Raw genomic sequence first — 21,581 nt, forward strand, 5'->3', positions numbered from 1 at the left:
AGTACCCTCCTGAAGATTTGTCCTTTACAAATTTCATTAAGGAAATGGTGGACACAATTCCTTTCGAATTACTGACGGAGGAGGACACAAGACACAAGGCCCTAGAAGTCCTTCAATTCGTGGATGCACCAAAGGGAGGTAATGGCAATCCCAATCCATGAAGTCTTTTTAGAACTCCAACAAAGGATGTGGGAACATCCATGTTCAGTACAAACGGTGAATCGAAGAACAGATGCCACATACCTGGTGCAACATGCTCCAGGTTTCCAAAATCCCCAACTGCCTCATCACTTGGTAGTCGTTGAATTGGCTCAGAAAAAAGCCAGGAAACAGAAACCTCACTCTTCTGTCCCACCAGGAAAGGAGCAAAGGTTCCTAGATACCTTAGGAAGAAAGGTTTCTCAGTGATCCATGCTGGTTTCTCGTATTGCGACGTACCAGCTTTATATGACACAGTACCAAAGAAACTTGTGGAAACAAGTTCAAGGTATTGCCGATGATCTCCCTCAGCAACACACTCATTGCAAAGGGGCTGGAATCTGGTAAACACGAGGTATGGGCAGCTTATGATGCTTTTGAAACATCTACTCGCCTATCAGCATCAGCAATTAATGCAAGGAGGTGGGCTTGTCTTAAGGCCTCGGACGTCAGACAAGAAGTCCAGGAAAGATTGGCAGATCTCCCTTGTACTGGAGAGAATCTCTTCGGAGAAAAGATTCAGGCTACCTTCTTTCAGTTAAAGGATCACCACGAGACACTCCGCCAACTCTCCAAACTACCATCAGATCAGCCATCCTCCCTAAGAAAATCAACTAGAAGGGACACCAGGAGACCCCGCTATAGACCTAGAAGATATTACCCACCTGCTTCTTCAGCGCGTTCATACCGTCCACCACAAAGGGGATGTGCACGCCAGCCAAAACAACAAAAAACCCACCCACCACCACAAACTGGTCCAGCAGCGGGTTTTTGAAGTCAATCAAGAGAGCAGAGGTCTTTCCATCAACCCTATGCCCCAATTCCCAGTAGGAGGTTGATTCCATCATTTCAAACACCAGTAGAGTCTTATTACAAGGGACCAGTGGGTATTAGCCATACTAAATCGGGGATACCGTCTAAAGTTCAAAACAATACCCCCGCATTCTCCACCCATTCCACTTTGGACAAACATGGTCATCACTCATCAACTCCAAGTAGAACTTTCTACTTTCCTGACTGCCAGGGCTATTGAACCAGTTCCCTGGTCTCAACAAGGAAAAGGGTTCTATTCCCGCTATTTCCTAATTCCAAAGAAAACAGGCGGCCTGCGCCCGATCTTAGACCTCCGCAATCTCAACAAATTTCTTCACAAAGAAATATTTCGGATGATATCCCTGGGAACCATCCTTCCATTGCTTCAATGAGGAGACTGGCTCTGTTCTCTAGATCTTCAAGACGCTTATGCACACATACCAATTTCCACACAACATCGCAAGTATCTACGATTCATAGTGGGAAGAAATCATTACCAGTGTCGAGTCCTACCATTCGGACTTGCCTCTGCTCCTCGAGTATTCCCAAAATTTCTAGCAGTGGTTGCTGCACATCTAAGAAAAAACAGCATTCATGTTTTTTACATACCTAGACGATTGGCTAATCAGAAGTCCATCCAGGCAGGGAGCTCTGTCTGCCTTAGAAAGCACAATAATATTATTACACTCCCTGGGATTTCTCATCAACTATCAAAAATCCCACATCGACCCATCTCAACTCCTCACATCCATCGGAGCAGACCTCGACACCACAGTGGCAAAAGCTTTTCTCCAAAACAACCGTGCTAACAATCTAGCACGTTTGGCGAACTCTATAACCCAATACCAGTTCGCATCTGTCCATCAACTTCTGGTGCTACTAGGACTCATGGCCTTGACAGTACATGTTACACCTATGGCGAAGTTAGCCATGAGAAGAACTCAATGGACTTTGAAGCCTCAATGGCTACAAGCTTTCCAACCACTGTCGTACACAGTTCAAATCACCCACCAGTTACGCCTATCGCTCCACTGGTGGACAAATCAAACAGCATTGAAAGCTGGTCTCCCATTCCAACAGTCAACTCCGCAAGTCATCCTGACCACAGATGCCTCCAACTTGGGATGGGGAGTTCATGTCAACAACCTTCAAACACAAGGGATGTGTACTACGCTCGAAATGAACTTCGAGCAATGCAATATGCCCCTTATGCCTTCAAAGACTGCCTCTCAAACAAGACTGTGCTGATACAAACGGACAACACAGTAGCAATGTGGTACATAAACAAACAGGGAGTCACAGGCTCTTATCTGCTCTGCCAGGAAGCAGTGCAGATTTGGGCTTGGGCTCTAGAGCACTCCATGGATCTCCGAGCAACTTATTTAGCGGGCATACAAAACGTCCTAGCGGACGATCTCAGTCGATATTTCCATCCCCACGAATGGTCTCTGGATCCACGTGTAGCGAGCAAAATCTTTCAACGCTGGGGTTGCCCAACCATAGACCTCTTTGCATCCAAACTGAACCACAAAGTGGAAAGGTTCTGCTCCCTCCACGACCGTCGACAAGCATTCCCCAGGAACGCCTTTGCTCGCCCCTAGAACACAGGACTTCTATATACGTATCCTCCAATCCCGCTCATAGCCAAAACTCTCGTGAAGCTACAACAGGACAGAGGAACAATGATCCTCATAGCCCCGTATTGGCCTCGACAAGTATGGTTTCCCATACTCCTCGACTTCTCGATCAGAGAGCCAATTCGCCTGGGCACAGCACCCACTCTCATAACTCAGAATCAGGGCAAGTTGCGTCATCCCAACCTGACAACTCTTGCCCTGACAGCTTGGATGTTGAAAGCTTAATTCTGCAACCACTTAATCTTTCAACGCAAGTCTCTAAAGTTCTCGTAGCTTCACGAAAGCCTTCCACACGTAAATCTTACCATTTTAAGTGGACTAGATTTACTAAGTGGTGCACACAAAAAAGTTTTGACCCTTTCTCTTGCCCCACTCCTTCGTTACTAGATTATGCCACCTTTTGGATTCTGGTCTCCAGACATCCTCTGTAAGGGTACACATGAGTGCCATAGCGGTATACCACAAGGGCATAGATGCGCCAATAACAGCGCAACCCCTAGTAAGTCGTTTTATGAGAGGCTTACTTCACCTTAAGCCTCCCATTCGACCACCGGTCACTGAATGGGACCTCAATATAGTACTAACGAGACTCATGCGGTCACCATTCGAGCCTCTACATTCCTGTGGTGAAAAATTTCTTACATGGAAAGTATTTTTCCTAGTAGCCATTACATCAGCTGGGAGGGTCAATGAGTTACAAACTCTCGTCACATACTCACCCTACACAAGGTTCCTGCATGACAGAGTAGTCCTTCGCACTCACCCCAAATTCCTACCAAAAGTAGTAATGGATTTTCACATCAAACAGTCAATAGTCTTGCCTACTTTCTTTCCAAGACCTCACTCTCACCAGGGAGAGAGAATCTTACACACCTTAGACTGTAAACGTGCGCTAGCTTTTTACCTGAACCGCACTGCAGTCCATAGGAAATCCACCCAACTCTTTGTTTCTTTTGACAAAAACAAACCAGGAGTTGCGGTAGGAAAACAGACTCTCTCCAACTGGCTAGCAGACTGTATCGAATTCTGAATTGAAAAAGCAAACATTCCTCTCCAGGGGCAAGTAAAAGCACATTCAGTAAGGGCTATGTCTACATCAGTAGCACACTATCGTTCAGTGCCCATTCTCGACATATGTAAAGCTGCAACATGGAGTTCCCTTCAAACCTTTGCAGCTCATTATTGTTTGCACAAAGAAGGATGACAAGATTCAGCCTTTGGACAATCTGTAATGCTGGAGACAATCCGGATGTGGATCCTTGGGCCGACTGGCCCGAGGGAACAGTCGGTAGGCAGAACTCCCACTGGGCAACAGGATCTTCACCTGGAAACCCGAGACTCCTCCAGAGGAGCTGTGGGAGCCCGGGTTGCTAGGACTTAGGAGACTTCGCCCTGGAAGCCCGAGGTCCCCCCAGGAGGAGCCCGTAGGGACCCGGACCGCTGGGACTTAGGCGAGACCGAAGAAACCCAGGAGTGGAATCCGGACCGGAGTCTGGGCAGGCAGCGGGCGAGCAGAAGTCGGGGTCATGAACCGAGGTCAGGGCAGGCTGAAGAAGCAGGGTCAAAACTACGAACCGGAGTCAAGGCAGGAAACAGGCAAGCGGAGTCAGGCAAACCGTGGACAAGGCAGGTAGCAGGCAAGCGGAGTCAGGCAAACCGTGGTCAAGGCAGGTAGCAGGCAAGCGGAGTCAGGCAGAGCGGAGTCAGGCAGGTAACAGGCAAGCGGAGTCAGGCAATCCGTGGTCAAGGCAGGTAGCAGGCAATCCAGAACGCAACTTAGAACTACCGGAAGTAGTGAACCTCGTTGCAAGGCAAAGAAGAGAAGGAACTGCAGGGCTAAAATAGCCCTGCAGCGTCTGACGTCAAAGAAGGGAGGAGCCGGGTTTTCCCGCGCTGGTCCCTTTAAAACGGGAGGTCAGCCGCGCGCGCGCGCCTGGGGGCGGGGCTGGCCGCGAGAGCACGCCAGCGGCAGCGTGGGAGCCGGCGCATGGCGCCCGAAGACCCTGCAGGCCCGCGGAGGACCGAAACGGCTGGGGGAAGCGGTGGCCGAGGTCCTGAGGCCGCGGAACGCGGCAACTCCCCGGGACCCTGGAAGAAGGTAAGGTCTCGGGCGCCACCGTGGCGACCGAGACCGCAACACAATCTGTCTTAAAGAACTTATTTCCAGTATAACTCCAACTCCTTCTATATCCATCCTGCTGTGATTTTCAGGCTGCCTCATTTTTTCCAGCAGTACACCTGTTGTTGTGCTTCTTGCACAAGTTGTATGCTGTTGGTATAATGTAAGAATGACTCAGCCTGTAGCTTGCTAATCACCCATATGTGAGAACTATCATCCTGCTTGTCCTGGGATAAAGCAAAATTGCTTACCTTGTAATAGGTGTTATCCCAGGACAGCAGGATGTAGTCCTCACAGAACCCACCCGCCACCTCGCGGAGTTGGGTCCGAATCGTTTTATTATTTTATTTTTTTAGCTCATGCATAATGCTACAAACGAGACTGAAGGGAGACCCCTGTGGCTGAGAATATCATGGCATGCTGGGCATGCTCAGTGGGTTCAGTGTGCCAACCAAAAGTTTCTAGAAACTTTTGACAGAAGTTTTCCGTATCAGGGCTCCATCTGATGATGTCACCCATATGTGAGGACTACATCCTGCTGTCCTGGGATAACACCTATTACAAGGTAAGCAATTTTGCTGTCCTCAGGAAGTGAGGCGGAAATAGCAAGGATGTCACTCTTTGCCAAATCGTCTTTGGAGAGGGCCAGCAGGTTTAAATATCCACAGATCCTGACGTCATCTGGAAGGGACACCCCGAGGTTCCCGCCATGACGTGGATAAGACTGGCCTGTGTGCGAGCGTGCGCACCTGGAGAGATCAGATGGCGGTCGGCGGCGTCCATGCCGACCCAGGAGCCTGGAAGTAGTAGGCAGGTCGTAGGGAGCTAGCGGATGCTGCCAATCTACCCCATGGAGTTGGGGAGGTGAAGAAAGAGGTGAGCAGAAGTGGCAGCAGCCATCTGCGATAGATGGGCATAACAGGCCTCACCTGGAGCACTGTGTTCAGTTCTGGAGACCATATCTCAAAGAGGACAGAGACAGGATGGAAGCGGTCCAGAGAAGGGTGACCAAAATGGTGGGTGGTCTCCATCAAATGCCTTATGAGGAGAGGTTGAAGAACCTGAATATGTATACCCTGGAGGAGAGGAGGAGCAGGGGTGATATGATACAAACCTTCAGATACCTGAAAGGTTTTAATGATCCATGGTCAACAACAAACCTTTTCCATTGGAAACAATTTAGTTGAACTAAGGTCATGATTTGAAACTCCAGGGAGGAAGACTTAGAACCAATGTCAGGAAATATTTCTTCACTGAGAGGCTGGTGGATACCTGGAATGCCCTTCTGGAGGAAGTGGTGAAGACTAAAATTGTGAAGGATTTCAGAGGGGTGTGGGATAAACACTGTGAATCCCTAAAGGCTAGAGTATGGGAATAAATGAAAAAGCTTGGGAGTAACCTGCACGGAGAGGCAGTTACTACCCTAACAGAAACATGGGGGTAACGTGCACAGAGCAGCAGTTACTACCTTGGGAAGCTTGCTGGGCAGACTGGAAGGATCATTTTGGTCTTTTTCTGCCATCATTACTATGTTACTATGTTATTTGAATGTCTCTTTCTTATCTCCCCTATCTTGCTTTCCTCCAGGGTGTACATGTTTACATCTTTATCTATCCCCATATGCAGATTGCACAGTAGCTTATGCAAGCTGTTGCCTACAAAGCTTTCATGTTCTGTCTCCATCTGCTGGAGGTAAAAAACACAGTTTTTCTTTCCTGAACTTCCTTCCCACATCTCCTAAACAAATTAGTTGCCTAAGAATATTAAAATGGCAGATTCTGGCATATATGACTTTGTTACAAAATATAAAGACTTTCAGCAGAGTTTATATCCGATCCCCTCCTATGCTTCCTGATTATAAAAGAAGCACATACCATGGAGGAGGAGCAACTGATGGGATAGAGAACACTTGCCTTGAATTTAATGCAATATTACACTGCAACAGCTCTAACAGTTCTTTTTATTGCTCATACTAGTTACATATCCTAGAATCCTATTTCAGAAAATTTCTACAGCCTTATCTTTCTGACTACTTTTTGACTGTCCTACTTGAAGTTTCCTGCTAGAGTGCATAGTGTCATTGTAAGATTCATGTACCTTGTGCTGTAGTGAAGTTGGCTGAACCTACAGGGAAGGCCTCGTAGGTCCTCACTGAGAGTTGGCGGATATATGCGTGGAAGAGGTGAACCAGGAACTTCATCTATGCCAACCCCTTTCCCCTCAGGTTGAACCCTTGGGCTCCAGGGGCTGGCAGGTCTTAAGCGAGAGTCTTTAAGGAGGAGGCAAGGGCATAGGTCCAGAATCAGGCTAGGAGCAGGCAGCAGACTAGAAGGGTCAGATTCCAGGCAAAGGTCAGTGGTGAGTAGTGGGCAAGAATAGTCAATATCTGAGCAAGGGTCCGGGCTGCAGACAAGATTGTTTGAAGTCCCGGTGAAGGTCACATCCAGAAGTCAGTCCAAAAGCAGGTGAAGGAGACAAAGAGAAGGACTGAGCAGAAAGGAAGGCAGGAGCTAGATAAGACAAGACAGGCTGGGCTGGAGAAATGAAGCAGGCACAAGAGCAGGAATTCAGGAGGAAGCAATGACCTGGTGCTGAGGTGTATGTTCATTGCGTGGCTGGGGTTTAAATACCCAGCTATCTGATGTCATCTCTGAGCACCGATAGCCAAGGTTCCCACTGTAGGGCCTTTAAGAGTAGGTGTCCTATGGGGAATCCTGGGGACAACATGGTGGTGGTGATCTTGCCGCTGTGAAGAGGAGTGCAGCGTCGGCAGGCCCCAGGATGAGTACGCAGGCTCACGGGGACATCACATGATCCGGAAAATTTAACAGTCATCAGTAGACCTTGGTAAAACTACATTGCTACTGGTCAATACTTAACTTTTTGTGCAATGAAGGGTTTTAATACATGAACCATATGATGCCACCTGACAATGCAAACCATTTGATTTTACTTTTTATAATTTATTTTATTTGCAGGAAGAGCTTGAAAAACGAATGATACCTTTTATCACCATCAGTGGGGTGCGAAAACCTCACGTTGTGCAGTATCAGATATATAAGAAGCTGAAACACCTGGTGGAAAACAGAGAATGTCTGTTTGAGAAGTGTTTTCCTATTAGTTTGATGTTGGCTAAAAAGATGCTACGCTTCTCCTATAAGCATCCAAGCGCCTTTGGTAGATGGGATCCTGTCAAGGTACAGTGTTATCACTGAGATATGTCATTGGAGGTTTGCCTGAAGGAATAACCTCTGTTCCACACATTTAAAAATGCTCGAGCATATATTTTTGTTTGAGTAAAGACTATTGTTAGCATGCTCTCGTTTGCTTCTTATGGCCTCTCTTTTTCCCTGTGGGCCTTTCCTTCTGTTGACTTGTGCTTCTACTGACTGTCAACCAGTGCTGTATCAGCCACTTCCTCTCTAAATTATTTCTACCAAATGAGGGAACATTCCAGCACCCAGTGGCATGCGGTCAGGGCCTTCAAGAGATTCAGTGAATCCCCAGCCCATTGGTGTTGCTACAGGGTGACAAGTGCCATCCCAATTTAATACATCAGATTGGGCAAGGATAAAAATCCCTGATATCAAAACAAAACTGCTCACAGGTTCCTTTTTGTCTCCAAAAGCAAACTCTTAAAGTGGCAGAGTGACTTGACCAAGAAAATGTGACATGAAATCAAAACTTCCTCTTTTATGTGGTTTTGTTGCAAAACGTACAGCTCTAACAGTAAAATATAAAAATGTAGTTGCTCAGCCATATCCTGCAGAGGCAGCTTGTTATATATTTCTCATTTTTCATTACACACATACACAGCCAATCAATATATTATTCTTTGATTAACCCATTTCCTTTCATCATATTCTCATGAATTCATCCCCTCATGGAGCCAATCATGGATGGGGTTTATTCCTTCATCCAAATATATACTGATTAGTAATTAGTATGATGTAAGCTATAATAAGCCCCTTTCCTCCAACTTAAATCTTATCCACCATTTTAGATCCAAGGACAAGACGTCATTTTGTCCTCCATCTTAGATGGAGCATCATGCGATGTTTTTCAAATTTTCAACTGGAAAAAATGTTTATCTCCTGTGAAATGTGGAACAATTGCAGTTTCATTTATGATCTAATACTCCCAAGTATTGATTTAAAATAATTCTTAATTTCAGACAGTTATGACTTAATCATTCATCAGATCATAAGACTTTAGATAAATGCAAAAACAAATAGCTTAGCTTTGCTTTCTGTTCACAGCATTACTCTCTTGGCCTAGTAATGAAGACCTAAGACACCCAGAGGGTCTTTTCTATTCTAATTTCACAAAAGCAAACCATTGCCCGATCCTATCAATGGCATCACACATACCCTGGCCTACATCATCCCCCATGGGCAGCAGGAGTTGTGTTTATTCAAATGTCGTCTACTGCTGCCACGGAGCCAATCTCACAGCTCTTACTGCGAGATCAGCCCTGTAGCAGTAGGAGATGAAGTTGGGATAAAAGCGACGCTTGCTGTCACCTGTCCGACAACTCGGCTCCATGGTGGCTAAAGAGATAGGATGCAATGGACCCCATCCCGCCAGTGGCGGAAGGAAGAAGGATGACACAGTGGCCATCAGCAGACCCCCATCCCACTGGTGGCTGAAGGGAGAAGGAGGATGCGGTGGCCACCAGTGGACCCCATCCTGCCAGCGACAGAAGGGAGGAGGGCAACAGGTGGCCGCCAGTGGACCCCATCCTACTGGCAGCCGAAGGGAGAAGGATGACATGGTGGACACCAGCAGACCCCATCCCATTGGTGGCTGAAGGGAGAAGGATGACGGGGTAGCTGTTAGTGGACCCCATCACCTCGGCGGTAAAAGGGAGAAGGAAGACGCAGTGGCTGCCAGTGAACCCCATCCCACTGGTGGCAGAAGGGAAAAGCAGGACACGGTGACCACCAGCAGACCCCATCCTGCTGGTGGTGAAGGGAGAAGGAGAACGTAATGCCGCTAACAGACCCTAGCCCACTGGCGGCTAAAGAAGAGGCCCATACCCTGTGTGTGTTTGTATTTGTGTGTGTATAATTGTGTGTGGGGGTGACTACTTGTGTGTGTGTGTGTGTGGATATCTGATTATGGGGGTGAGGGTGGGGGTGTTGAGAACCAAGGTGTGGGTGGGTACCTGCTTGTGTGTGTGTGTGTGTGTGTGGATGATTACCTGTGTGGTTGATGTCCTGTGTATATGGGGTGAAAGACTGTATGCACGTGGGGGTTAAGAGCCACTGTTTGTAGGAGTGTGGGTGTATATGTGTGGGTGGGTGGGTGACTGGGTGGCTGGGAGAGAGACTGAGTATGTACGTGGCTGGGTGAAAGCTATGTGTGTGAATGTATGTGTGACTACCTATGTGTAGGTATGGGTGGATGACTGTGTGTGTGGGGGGGGGAAGGGTCAGAGCCTGTGGGTGGGTGAGAGCCTCGGTGTGTGTGTGTGTGGGGGGGTGAGGACTAAGTATGTGTTTGGCTGGGTGAGAGCCTGTGTGGAAATGTGTGTGTAAGTGTGACTGCCAGTGTGTGGGTGTGGATGGATGACTGCTTATGTGTTTGTGGATGGGTGGGTGAGAACCTAGGTGGATCTGGGGGGGTGGGGGGGGGGGGAGTGAGAGCTGGTATGAGAGGGTGGGGGAGAGTTGGTGGGTGTGTATGAAAGAACCTGTGTGTGAGTGTGTAAGAGAGAGGATAAATTTTGTACAGCTGTCCCTCCCCCAATCCACAACAATCTCTTCGAGTAACTGTGTTTTTGGTAAGCTGTGATAGCTTTTATTGGAGCTATGTAAGTATTATCCAAAAATATTATACGCTAGTTATTAAGACAAAATAGGACCTGTCTTCAGATGTGAATGTCTCTGATCTTACATCTGAAAAAGGGGCCTATGTAGTTTTAAAAGCTTTTGTGCAATACTTTTAAGTACATGTATTTTTTTATTTTACAGTTATTTTAGGAAGCCTGGCTTGTTTTGTTTTCTAAATAGGAGGTATATTGATGTTTTAAGACCTGATGTAATATTAGCAGTGTTGCCATTTCATAGGTAAGGTTGTTGTTTGAGAGCTGGCAGTTAGTGCTATTCTTAGTAAAGGAGGTTCACTATATTGCAATTGTTTATTCATGGCTTTCTGAGGGCCAAGCCCACACCTATTACATTGTACATCAGGCCTAAATCCATATGGGTTCCATGTGTCTTTTGTTTCTAGGGGAGAGGTGGTTAAGGGAGCAAGACTTGGGTAGACTGTGGAGGGCAGGCCAGTGGGTGACACATGTGGGAGGGGAGAGGGGACTGAAGGAACGAGACTGAATCCCTTGTTATAAATATCACCACACGCAACTGCCAGCACAATTTTTAAGGATTAGACAACAAGACTGCAGCAGTCTGCAGGGGCAATCATTTCTTTTCCTTTATGCCAAACTGTTTCTGCTCTATTTTGTTACCCAGTGAAAGAAATCATAAGATTTTAAGCAGGTGCCGTGCATTTTGTGAAAATGCTGATTCACTGTGCATGCCAAATGTTCATAATTTGTTGAGGGTTTGGTGACTTTTTTGAATACATAATTAAATCTGGCCTGCAGATTTGGATTTTGAAGTGTTTTTGATGTACTTGTGCGCCCTGTAATCTTGTCAGAGCTCCTCAAATGCAAAAACGTGTATTAGCCCTGACATATAAGGAAAAAGGACTGAATGTAAATTTACAAACCATTATAAAAGTCAAAATAATGAAAATATTGCAAATGTAATAGGCAAATTTTTTTCAGCTTTTTCAAGGAGACGCAATCAAGCCCATGATAACCCCAGAGAATCCCGGTTATCCAGTGATCTATCGCCAACATATCTACTACTTTCAAACCAAAGAAAACAAGGAAACCTTCATGACAAATCCCATTAAGTATTTACGCCAGCCAAAACCCAAATCTTCTGTGCCAGTAAAGATTGCAATTGTGGGACCACCCAAATCTGGGAAAAGTACAGGTGAGCTCCAGGGGTTACAGGTAGAGAATACCGGCTTTCACGCTTTCATATCTTCTAGGTGTGAATATAATAATGTATTGCCTTCTTTTTGTCCATAAAATTTAGGAGAGAGAGGGAGTCCTGAAGTACGTGAATGCAGCCAACCCTTTTTTAAATTAAATCATCATCAAAATTGTATCAAGCTTTTTCAACAAAAGAATTCAAAGGGCTCAATATTCAGCCATATCTGGCTAACTTACAAGGGATATTCAGCTGAATATCTGCGCACAAATCACTATTTAGCCAGAAAAGTTGTACCTTTATGTGGTTGAAAGATAAGTGATTTATCCGGCCATCTAGCGGCTGCTGAATATACCCGGATATTCAGTGGCTCAATAGATAGCCGGATAAGTCCTACTTATCTGGCTATCGAACGATGAATGTGCTTTGAATATGCTGCCCAAAGTGTGTTACAATAAGTTAGGTTGGTTACAGAGACAGTGTATGGGTAGAACAGTTTATACTATTCTTAGAAAGGAGTGGAAGGGATATCAGGGCTTGGGCAAGCAGAAGCTGTCCCAGAGATAAGGTGGGTACCTTAAGAGGCAAGGCCAGACACAATGGTAGAGTCCAGAGACTGGATAGGAGTTGGATGAGAAGGCAGAAACAAGTTTATAAAACGAGCATAATTACAAAGCAGGAATATTGGAATGAGGTTACAGGGCAGAAACGTTGGAACAAGGTTAGGAACATAGGCCAGACAGATAGAACTTTCATGGAGCAGATGCCAAGAAAGCTCTTGGACCTAGCAACTGTGTGCCTGGGTGTACCTTATATGATGATGTTAGTTTGGGCACACGGAGTACTGCTGTGGAGGTGTGTCTAGCTCTCCCAGGAATGCAAGGTAGAAATGCTAGGACTTGTAGGAAAGCCAGCAGTGACTAGTTTATGGCCTGTAAGTCCCAGAGCTGCAGGTTCAAACCCTGTCAACCTTGACAAGGAGGTACAGTGAACTGTAAAAACAGAACAGTCTTGGCTATTGTTGCTATTACAGAAGTGAGGCTCAATGAGTTCCATGAATGGGATGTCACCATATCGGGTTATAATCAATTTAAAAAAGACAGTGATAGGAGAAAAGTGAGTGGAGTAGTTCTTTTTGTTAAAATGATATCAAAGTAATAGAAATGCAGGATATTAGGGAAAGGAAGTGGTACTGTGGTTCCATCCCCACTTGTGTGGTCTAAAGAAAAAAACCAGCTCCAGAACCTATCCTTGAGGCACTCCACTTATCACTCTTCTCTCCTCAGAGTAGTTTCCATTTACCACCACTTGCTGACGTCTGTCAGTTAACCAGTTTATAATCCATTCCACCACCTTGGGACCCATACCCACACTTCTCAATTTGTTCATGAGCTTCCTGTGTGGGACACTCTCAAAAGATTTGCTAAAATCCAGATAAATCACATTGAGTGCTCATCCTTGATCTAATTCTCTAGTTGTCCAATCAAAAAAAAATCAGAATCGTTTGACATAACCTTCCTCTAGTAAAATCATGTTGCCTCAGATCCTGCAATCCATTGGGTTGTAGATGGTCTACATTAATTTTCCTACCACCAAGGTAAAGCTCAGTGGACTGTTGTTTCCAGCCTGTTTGCTCCCAGTTTTGTGAAGTGGGACCACACAGCCTTTCTTTGATCTTGGATTATCATGCTCATTTCCAGAGATCTATTGAATAAGTCTTTCAGCAGACCTGCCAGCACTTCTCTGAGCTTCTTTAATATCCTGGATGTACCTCAACCAGCCCCATAGCCTTGCTCACTTTCAGTTTTGCTAGCCCTACCCAAACCCGCTCTTCTGCAAATGGGATTCTCACAGGTCAAGCAGGATGGTAGTCCTCACATATGGGTGACATCACAGGATGGAGCCCTGTACGGAAAACTTTTCTGTCAAAGTTTCTACAAAGCTTTGACTGACACTGGCACACTGAGTGCACTGAGCATGCTCAGCCTGCAATTATCCCTGTGAGCCACAGGTGTCTTCCTCAGTCTTCTTTTTTCTGCTCTGCAGTAAGCATAGCGGTTAGGAGCTCTAACACTTTTTCCTTATGGAAACACTTGAACTTTTCTTCACAAACACTTTTCCCTGCATTGGTGTCCCTTGACGTATGTTTATTCGACGCTCGGTGAGTACTGTGCCCTGTTTTTTCAGTCGGTTCCTGTCACCTTCCTGGCCTGCCAACTGACTGCGGCCTTCCCTCTCCCTATGTTTTCAGTTAGCCACACATAGCCTGGGAGTGTCCCTCTCTGACACTCTGTCTGGTTATTAGCGCTAGTGGGACAGGGTCTTCCACGGTTTCCGTTGCCGCCAGGGCCGCTTTCAATTCAAGTTCTTCGATTCCTCGGTACCCTCGTGCAGTCGATGCCCCCTTCAGAACATCCTGGATGCCATCGGTACCCCTCCCCCCATGGTACACTGATGCCATCGGTCCCTGCATCGTTTCTATCAGTGCCATGGATGTTTTTCATCCATGGCACTGATTTTTCCTTGGGTTTCATTGGTGCCATCATTGCCCGGATGGATGCCATTGACGTACACCTTGTCTTGTCGGTGCCATCCATGCCCGGGTCGATGCTACCATCACCTGGGGCACTTCCATCGATGCCAGGGTCATTTCCATCGATGCCATCCTTCATTTCATTGATGCCATCGATGGCCATTGATGCCCAGGTTGATTCCATTGATGGACATCAATGCCAATGTCAATTCAAGGGTTGGCATCGATGCCAAAGTGGATTCCATCGACACCAATGTCAATTCCATCGATGGCATCCATGCCAACATCGATTCCATTGGCGCCCATGTCGGTGCCAGCAATGCCCATGTCAGTGGCATCGATGCCATGGATGCCATTGGTGTCCGAGTCGATCCAATCGATACCATCGACGCCCATGGCCATGCCGTCGATGCTTGTGGCCATGCCACCGATGCCGTCGGCGCCCACCTCCATACATCGATGCCCTCGACGCCCATGTCGTTTCCATCGGTGTCTTCGACATTCCTATCGATGCAGTCATTGACTCTGTCGATGCCGGTATCATTTTTCCGATGCCAATGATATTTTTTCGATTATTCGATGCCACATCATTCCCATAGATACCTACGCCGATGCTGTCAGTGCTTCTGTCACTGTCATCATTGCTCTGGCCAAGTCATTGACTTTTTTCATATATATTTTTTACGATACCCTTGAGGCCACTTCAGCCGCCATCGACACCGTCAATACCGACATAGCACCGCCACATAATTTCCTCGCCTAAACACAGTGCTCCATGCATTGGGTTCTTATTAAAGACCCGTATTAGCCTATGACACTACATAGTGCCAGGAGCAGTGCAGGCATGCTGACAGTCCATCATCAGTCACCATCCAAGACAGCGAGGGCATCCATCTCGGCGCTGGGGAAAGACCGGGCCAAGCACCGTGGCATGCATAGTCACCGACACGGTGACCGTCCGCCACCGACGCCATCCAGCACATTGATGCTATCCTTCTCGATGCTGGGCAATGCTCGGGCCAAGCAACATCACCACTGCCATCGACACTGTTCCGCACAGTATTGGCAGTCCTTGGTGCTCCAGAAACACTGGAACGAGTTCTGAAGAATTCTGCACTGGCGTCACGAGACATCGAGCCGCTGCGATGAGGGCCGGGTTCACAAGCTGTTAATCGGCTCCCCTGTTCCCGAGGCGTGCCCCACCAACATCGGTGGGGGATTGTGGCCCTCCACAAAATACTACCGTGGTAGCGCCAGCCATGCTCAGCCTGTCTCCTCTATACCTGCGTCACCATACCAGGCATCAGAGTTGAGAAGGGCGTCTACTCCCTCGATGGCTCCTGAAATCCATGGAGCCAGCAATCTTCACCGGCTCGTCCTTCGGCGATCCACGTCGGATGGTAAGTACCCTCTTCTGCAGCATTCCCACTGAGATGTGTTCTCTAATTCGAGCCACATGGTTTGAAAAGTTCTAGGTCATGTACCTTCCAAGAACCGTATTAGTGTCACATATCGCTATGCCAACTATGTCAGCCACAATACCAAGAGAACCTCTCTATTATTTCTTTGGGATTGCAGCAGGGCATCCTCCTTTCTTCAGCAACGAGGCTCTCTACTGATTAATGCTCTGGCTTCTGGTTCCTGCTTCAGAACCAAAGTTCCAGGTGCATTCGCTGATCTGTAAACATGAGATCCAGCAAATTCTGCCTCAAGTGCAAGTCCACCTCAAAGCCTGACGACAGGTCTTGATGTCTCCTTGTACAGCACACAGAAATGCGGGTAAGACTTTACCACTCACACTCCCGTGGGAGGTTACATGATATCCAGATTACATCAGCCCCTCCAGTTGGACACCTCCTGGTCTCCCAACTGGCCGGATATCAGAGTGGCCACCCCACCTTGTACCAAAGTTCCCGGTACACTCCTCCAGATGCTACAAAGCACAGAGGGGGGGAGGGGGGGTGTTGGGGAGTTTTAATTACACTATTCTTTCTTTCAACAGAAAGTAGTTACTCTCCGCCCATCCTGGACCTCAGAAATACCAACTTTCTTCAGAAGGCACAGGTAAAATGGTAACTCTCATTACCATGTTTCCATATCGCAGTAAGTACATTACCTCTAATCTTTCTATGTGCTTCATGGTGAGTCAACAATATTACAATCCCAAGCTCCGCTGGTTGCACCAGCTTCGACAACTGGGGTATTCATTGAATCACTATCGGTGACTGCTGTTTCTCTGTGGAGTGCAACATCATTCACGCTTTTCCTTGCATGGACAGCTGCATAACCACAGTCAGTCCACGCAAGGAGCTCTAACTTCTTCATGACTCTTACATTTACTAACTGGGATTACTGTCACTGCCATAAATCCCTTATACAATACTTCTGGACACCACAGTCATAATGACTTTCCTGTCCAGCATAAGCGCAGACATTCTAATAAATTCTTACATGTCCCTGCGTGCATTTACCATAACCTCAGCCCCTCAATTCTTCATTGTTGGGCTATGGGGTTTTTTCACTATGCATTTTCCTCATAGATCCAAAACTGCTATGGGCTAGATTCAGTGAAATTCCATTATCAGTGGGTCTAAGCTGTTCAACCGCTTTCGTCCCTCATCCATATTGCAGATCTAGAACCAAAACCTAGTCTGATTCTGCTCATGCTCGCATTTACTCAGGGTTGTAAAGTTTGACCTAAAAGCTTCTCAACCCAATATACGTCTACTCCACTCCAGGCACAGTTTCACATGAACTTCCTGGAGCTTGTAACCATGTGTTATACCCTTATTCCTTCCAATACTGCCTCTGCAACAAATCTTTGTGCATACAGACAGACAGCATAGAGACAATGTGCTTTCCAACACACAAGCATGCACAACATCTTAGCTGCTCTGCAAGGAAGCTGCGCAGCTCTACCCTTGGCCCTTGCTCACTCCATGTATCCTCGGGCCACTTATCTAAGAGATTTACTGAACACACTAGCAGACCTTCTCCATGTAGTTTTCCATCCTCTCGAATGGTCTCGGATTTCATGTGTAGCGGGAAAGATCTTCTAACGCTGAGGTCAACCGAACTTGCCCTCTGTGTCCGAATCGAACCATTCGGTGCACAGATTCTACTCCCTACACGTGTTTCCAATGCGTTCCTATAGACGCCTATCTTCCATCAAGGACCTCTTAAATGCATCTCTTCTGCTGCCTCTCATAGCCAGCACTCTTGTAATGTTGAACCGGGACGGGGTTCACTGTTCCTCAGTCCCATGTCCTGGCTGAGACCAGTATGCTTCCCATACTTCTCAATCTATCAAACCAGTAACCAATTCGTCTTCTCACAAGTCAGTCTCAAATTGTAGACTCACTGATGTTCTCAGGTACTGGTAGTGTCACGAACCTTCCACACATAAATCCTACCATTCAAAATGGCATGATTTACCACATGACGCATACAAAAGGGTATTTCCCTTTTTCTTTTTCTACACCACTCTTTTCTCTTACTCCCTCGGATTCTGCTCCCCAGACATCCTCCACATAGGTACACCTCTGATCCAATTGCTGTATCGTTTGGGAGCAGGGATACCCGATTAACGGTAAACCCCTTCTGAGTCAGCTTACCATGGATTATCCACTGATCAAGTTGCCTCTATTTTCACTAGTCACGGAATGGAACCTATATTTCGTGCTTATAAGTCTCATATGTTCTCCGTTCGAGCCTTTCCATTCCTCTCATTTCACAGTTTGGCATGGGAAATTCTTTCCCTCATAAACGTCACTTCTGCCAACAGGGTCAGTGAGTTACACACCTTGTTACATACTCATCCGACCTTGTGTTCCTCCGTGACCAAGTGATTTTACGTATTCATCTTCATATCCTTCTTAAAGTAGATGTTGCATCTCACCTTACTCAGAATATACTCTGCCCATTTTTCCCAACACCTCTCTCTCACCAAAGCGAGAGGGTTTTTTCCACTCCTTGGACAGTAATAGTGTACTTGCATTCTATTTAGATCGCACTACACTCCATAGGAATTCCACCTAACTCTTTCCTTCTGTAGCAAGAGTCAACCTGCGAGTTCCACTGGGCAAACAGACCTATTCCTCCTAATTGACGGTCTGTATCTCTTTTCCTACCAACAAGCAGGCATTTCACTACAACACGGTGTGTAACCACACTCTGTTGCATCCATCCCAGCCTCAATAGCTTCCCCTCGGCCACTGCTGCTTGTACATATTTATCAGGTTGCAACCTGGAGCTCTCTCCATACCTTCACATCCCATTATTGCTTAGATACAACTTGCCGGCATGCTCCATGTTTTGCCAGTCCGTCTACTCTTATTCTTTTGGTTTAACTACCCAACATCCTTCCACCAACCCATTACAGGTTTCAGGATGCCCTCCGTTCCAAATTTCACCCCCGTCATTGCGCCTTTTGAGCATCGTGGGTGCATTTGGTGCACTCTCGGGCATCGTCAGCTCGGTACTCACCCATATGTGAGGACTACCATCCTGCTCGTCCTGTGAGAAAGCAAGTGTTGCTTACCTGTAACAGGTGTTCTTACAGGACAGCAGGATGTTAGTCCTCACGAAACCCACCCGCCACCCCGCGGAGTTGGGTCTGTATACGTTTTTACTTTTATTTTAGTTTCGCTTGCGCTTTTAGCTATAAGACGAGACTGAGGGAGACACCTGTGGCTCACAGGGATAATTGCAGGCTGAGCATGCTCAGTGCTCAGCCTGCAATTATCTGGCTCAGTGTGCCAGTGTCAGTCAAAGCTTTGTAGAAACTTTGACAGAAAAGTTTTCCGTACAGGGCTCCATCCTGTGATGTCACCCATATGGGAGGACTAACATCCTGCTGACCTGTGAGAACACCTGTTACAGGTAAGCAACACTTGCTATCTACCCCACTGTTATCTGCACACTTGCTAATCAATAACAGTCCTTCTCCAGGGTCTTCTTTAATGAACACCAAACTGAAGAATTTGTTCAATATTTCTGCTTTTTCCTCATTCTCCACACAATGACCCTTGTCTCCTTTTAATCTTACAATGGCACCTCTGGCTTTCCTCCTTTCCCTGATATATCTGAAAAATGTTTTGTCACCTCACTTTACCTCTTTGGCCTGATTTCTCTATAATATTCAAGTCCTACAAATCTGGAACTTTATGGCTAAGACTACAGGCATATGTGCACATTGCTTTCCAGTTTTTCTCTCTCAGTTTGCTGCTATTCCTGTGCACCTTTTCTTCTATTATGCTTAAGAATGGAAGAATTTTATTTTCTCCACTCACTTTCTGTACTTGTATGTGATGGGGGCAGCATTCCAATTCCATTGACTTCTTCCTGTCACCCTCATCTAGTTTAAATGCCTGATGACATGTTCTGGGTTTCTCTCTTAAGATTCTTTTTCCTGCCATAGAGAGATGTAAGCTATCTTTACTGTATAGTCTTTTATCATTCCATTTTTAATAAATAAATAATGACTCTGTACAGGTCATTGATGAGGCCTCACCTGGAATACTGTGTTCAGTTCTGAAGGCCATATCTCAAAAGGGATAGAGTAGTCCAGAGAAGGGAAACCAAAATTGTGTGGGATCTGCACCAGAAGACTTATGAGGAGCTAAATATCTATACCCTGGAGGAGAGAGGGTCAGGGGAGAAATGATTCAGACATTTAAATACCTGAAGGGCATTAATGATGCACAAGAATCAAGCCTTTTCCAATGGAAATAAAGCCATAGAACTGAAACTCTGAAGGGAAAGATTCAGGACCAACATCAGGAAATATTTTTACAACGATTGGTTGGTGTATGCCTGGGATGCCCTCCTGGAAGAGGTGGTGGAGATGAAAACGATAAAGGAATAAAAAAATGCAGCTGTATCAGAGCTCCAAGAAAATAGAGGGAGGCCAAAACTGTGGTGGACTTCGGCCATGCTTGGTACAGATACTGAGAGGAGGGTTGAGAGATTGGCTTGAAAACCCAAGGGAGAAGTTGGTATTGACCTGCATTTGGGAATTTTATATGCACAACTAACAAGAAGATAAATCTCAACTGGGCTGACTGGGTGGGCCATTTTGGTCTGTATCTGTATCTTCCATCATTTACTATGATACTATGTGTAATACATAGCAGTAGGAAGGTATAGAGCATAGTGTTGTAATCTGCTTAGCACAGTGGTTCTGGTATAGGCAGATACTAAATGATTTTAAATAAATAATCAAAATTGTTTGAGTGTGAATGGGATAGTACAGGACTGTGGAGATGTATTATGATTAGGGAATTATGTTAATTCAGTGGTCTTGACTAATTTTTAAGCAGGGTCACTTTGGATCCAAAGAGGTTAGCTCTGGCCCCTTCCCACCTAAGGAAGAAGGACTCTGAGGAGCAGCCCAGCGCCTGCTTCGTGGTTTCTCATTCATTCAGCCACTGGCATAGCCCAGCAGCCTTGCAACCACCATAACCCTCTTCCCCCATCCCCACCCCTGGGGCTAAGCATGCACAGACAAAGGAACACTTCTAACACCCAGCTGACGCTCAATTTGCCTGTCAGATGGCTACTGCCAATCTTCCCTCATGTTTTGTTTCTGATTGGTTGAGTGACTATTGCAAGATCATATTTTTCAAGAAATGGATGAAGCTGCTGGAGGTGACACAAGACTGCTAAATGAATTCTGAACCACTGCTGGTATGTGGTCATGCATGCTGTTAAGTGGTGAAATGTCTTTCTAATTTCACTCCTAAGCTAAAAACAATTTTTGAGGACAAAGCCAGCTCCTGACAGAATCAGGGGCTTGTCTAAAGCATTCCTTGATCAACTCACCCAAAGGGTCTCAGACCTAGTAGAATTCAGTTTTAGTTTAGGCTATTAGCAGAGAAAATTGGTGCAATTCAACCATGCATAATAATCAATTAACAAATCACACAGAATAACCAAAATGCCAGATCAAACAAAATTCCCAGCTGGGGCTTCCCCACCCCCCAAACAACTCAAATAAATTCTTAATGGAGGGGTTAACATCCCAACATACTCTCCTCAGCTGCGCCGAGGGTGAGTTCAAAAAGGCGTGGGCCTGCCTTCCCCAGACTCACCTCGCTGGCTGAGCTGCTCCGACCCAGCGGGGTCCCTCGGCCACCCGGAATCCACCGAAGGCCCAGAGGACAATTCCCGACGCTGCCCCACCTTGCAGTCTCGACAATGTCACCAGCCGCGCCGAAGGTGAGTTCAAACAGGCGCGGGTCAAAGGCACCACGCGCCAGGCATCGCACACCAAAGAT

At 46.4% G+C, this 21,581-nt stretch overlaps 1 protein-coding gene across 5 annotated transcripts in view; it reads left to right on the plus strand.

Annotated features, from left to right (window-relative positions):
- Positions 1–21,581, plus strand: part of AK9 (adenylate kinase 9) — an 829,950-nt gene that overhangs the window by 613,753 nt on the left and 194,616 nt on the right. For 4 of the 5 annotated variants that reach the window (XM_029595283.1, XM_029595288.1, XM_029595285.1 and 1 more), the window contains 2 exons: positions 7,746–7,964; positions 11,558–11,771. In XM_029595283.1, coding sequence (XP_029451143.1) covers positions 7,746–7,964; positions 11,558–11,771 — 433 coding nt within the window. The remainder of the gene's footprint in view (positions 1–7,745; positions 7,965–11,557; positions 11,772–21,581) is intronic. The other variant, XM_029595287.1, reaches the window with a different exon arrangement.

Source organism: Rhinatrema bivittatum, chromosome 3 (genome assembly GCF_901001135.1).
Source record: "Rhinatrema bivittatum chromosome 3, aRhiBiv1.1, whole genome shotgun sequence".
Classification (NCBI taxonomy): Eukaryota; Metazoa; Chordata; class Amphibia; order Gymnophiona; family Rhinatrematidae; genus Rhinatrema; species Rhinatrema bivittatum.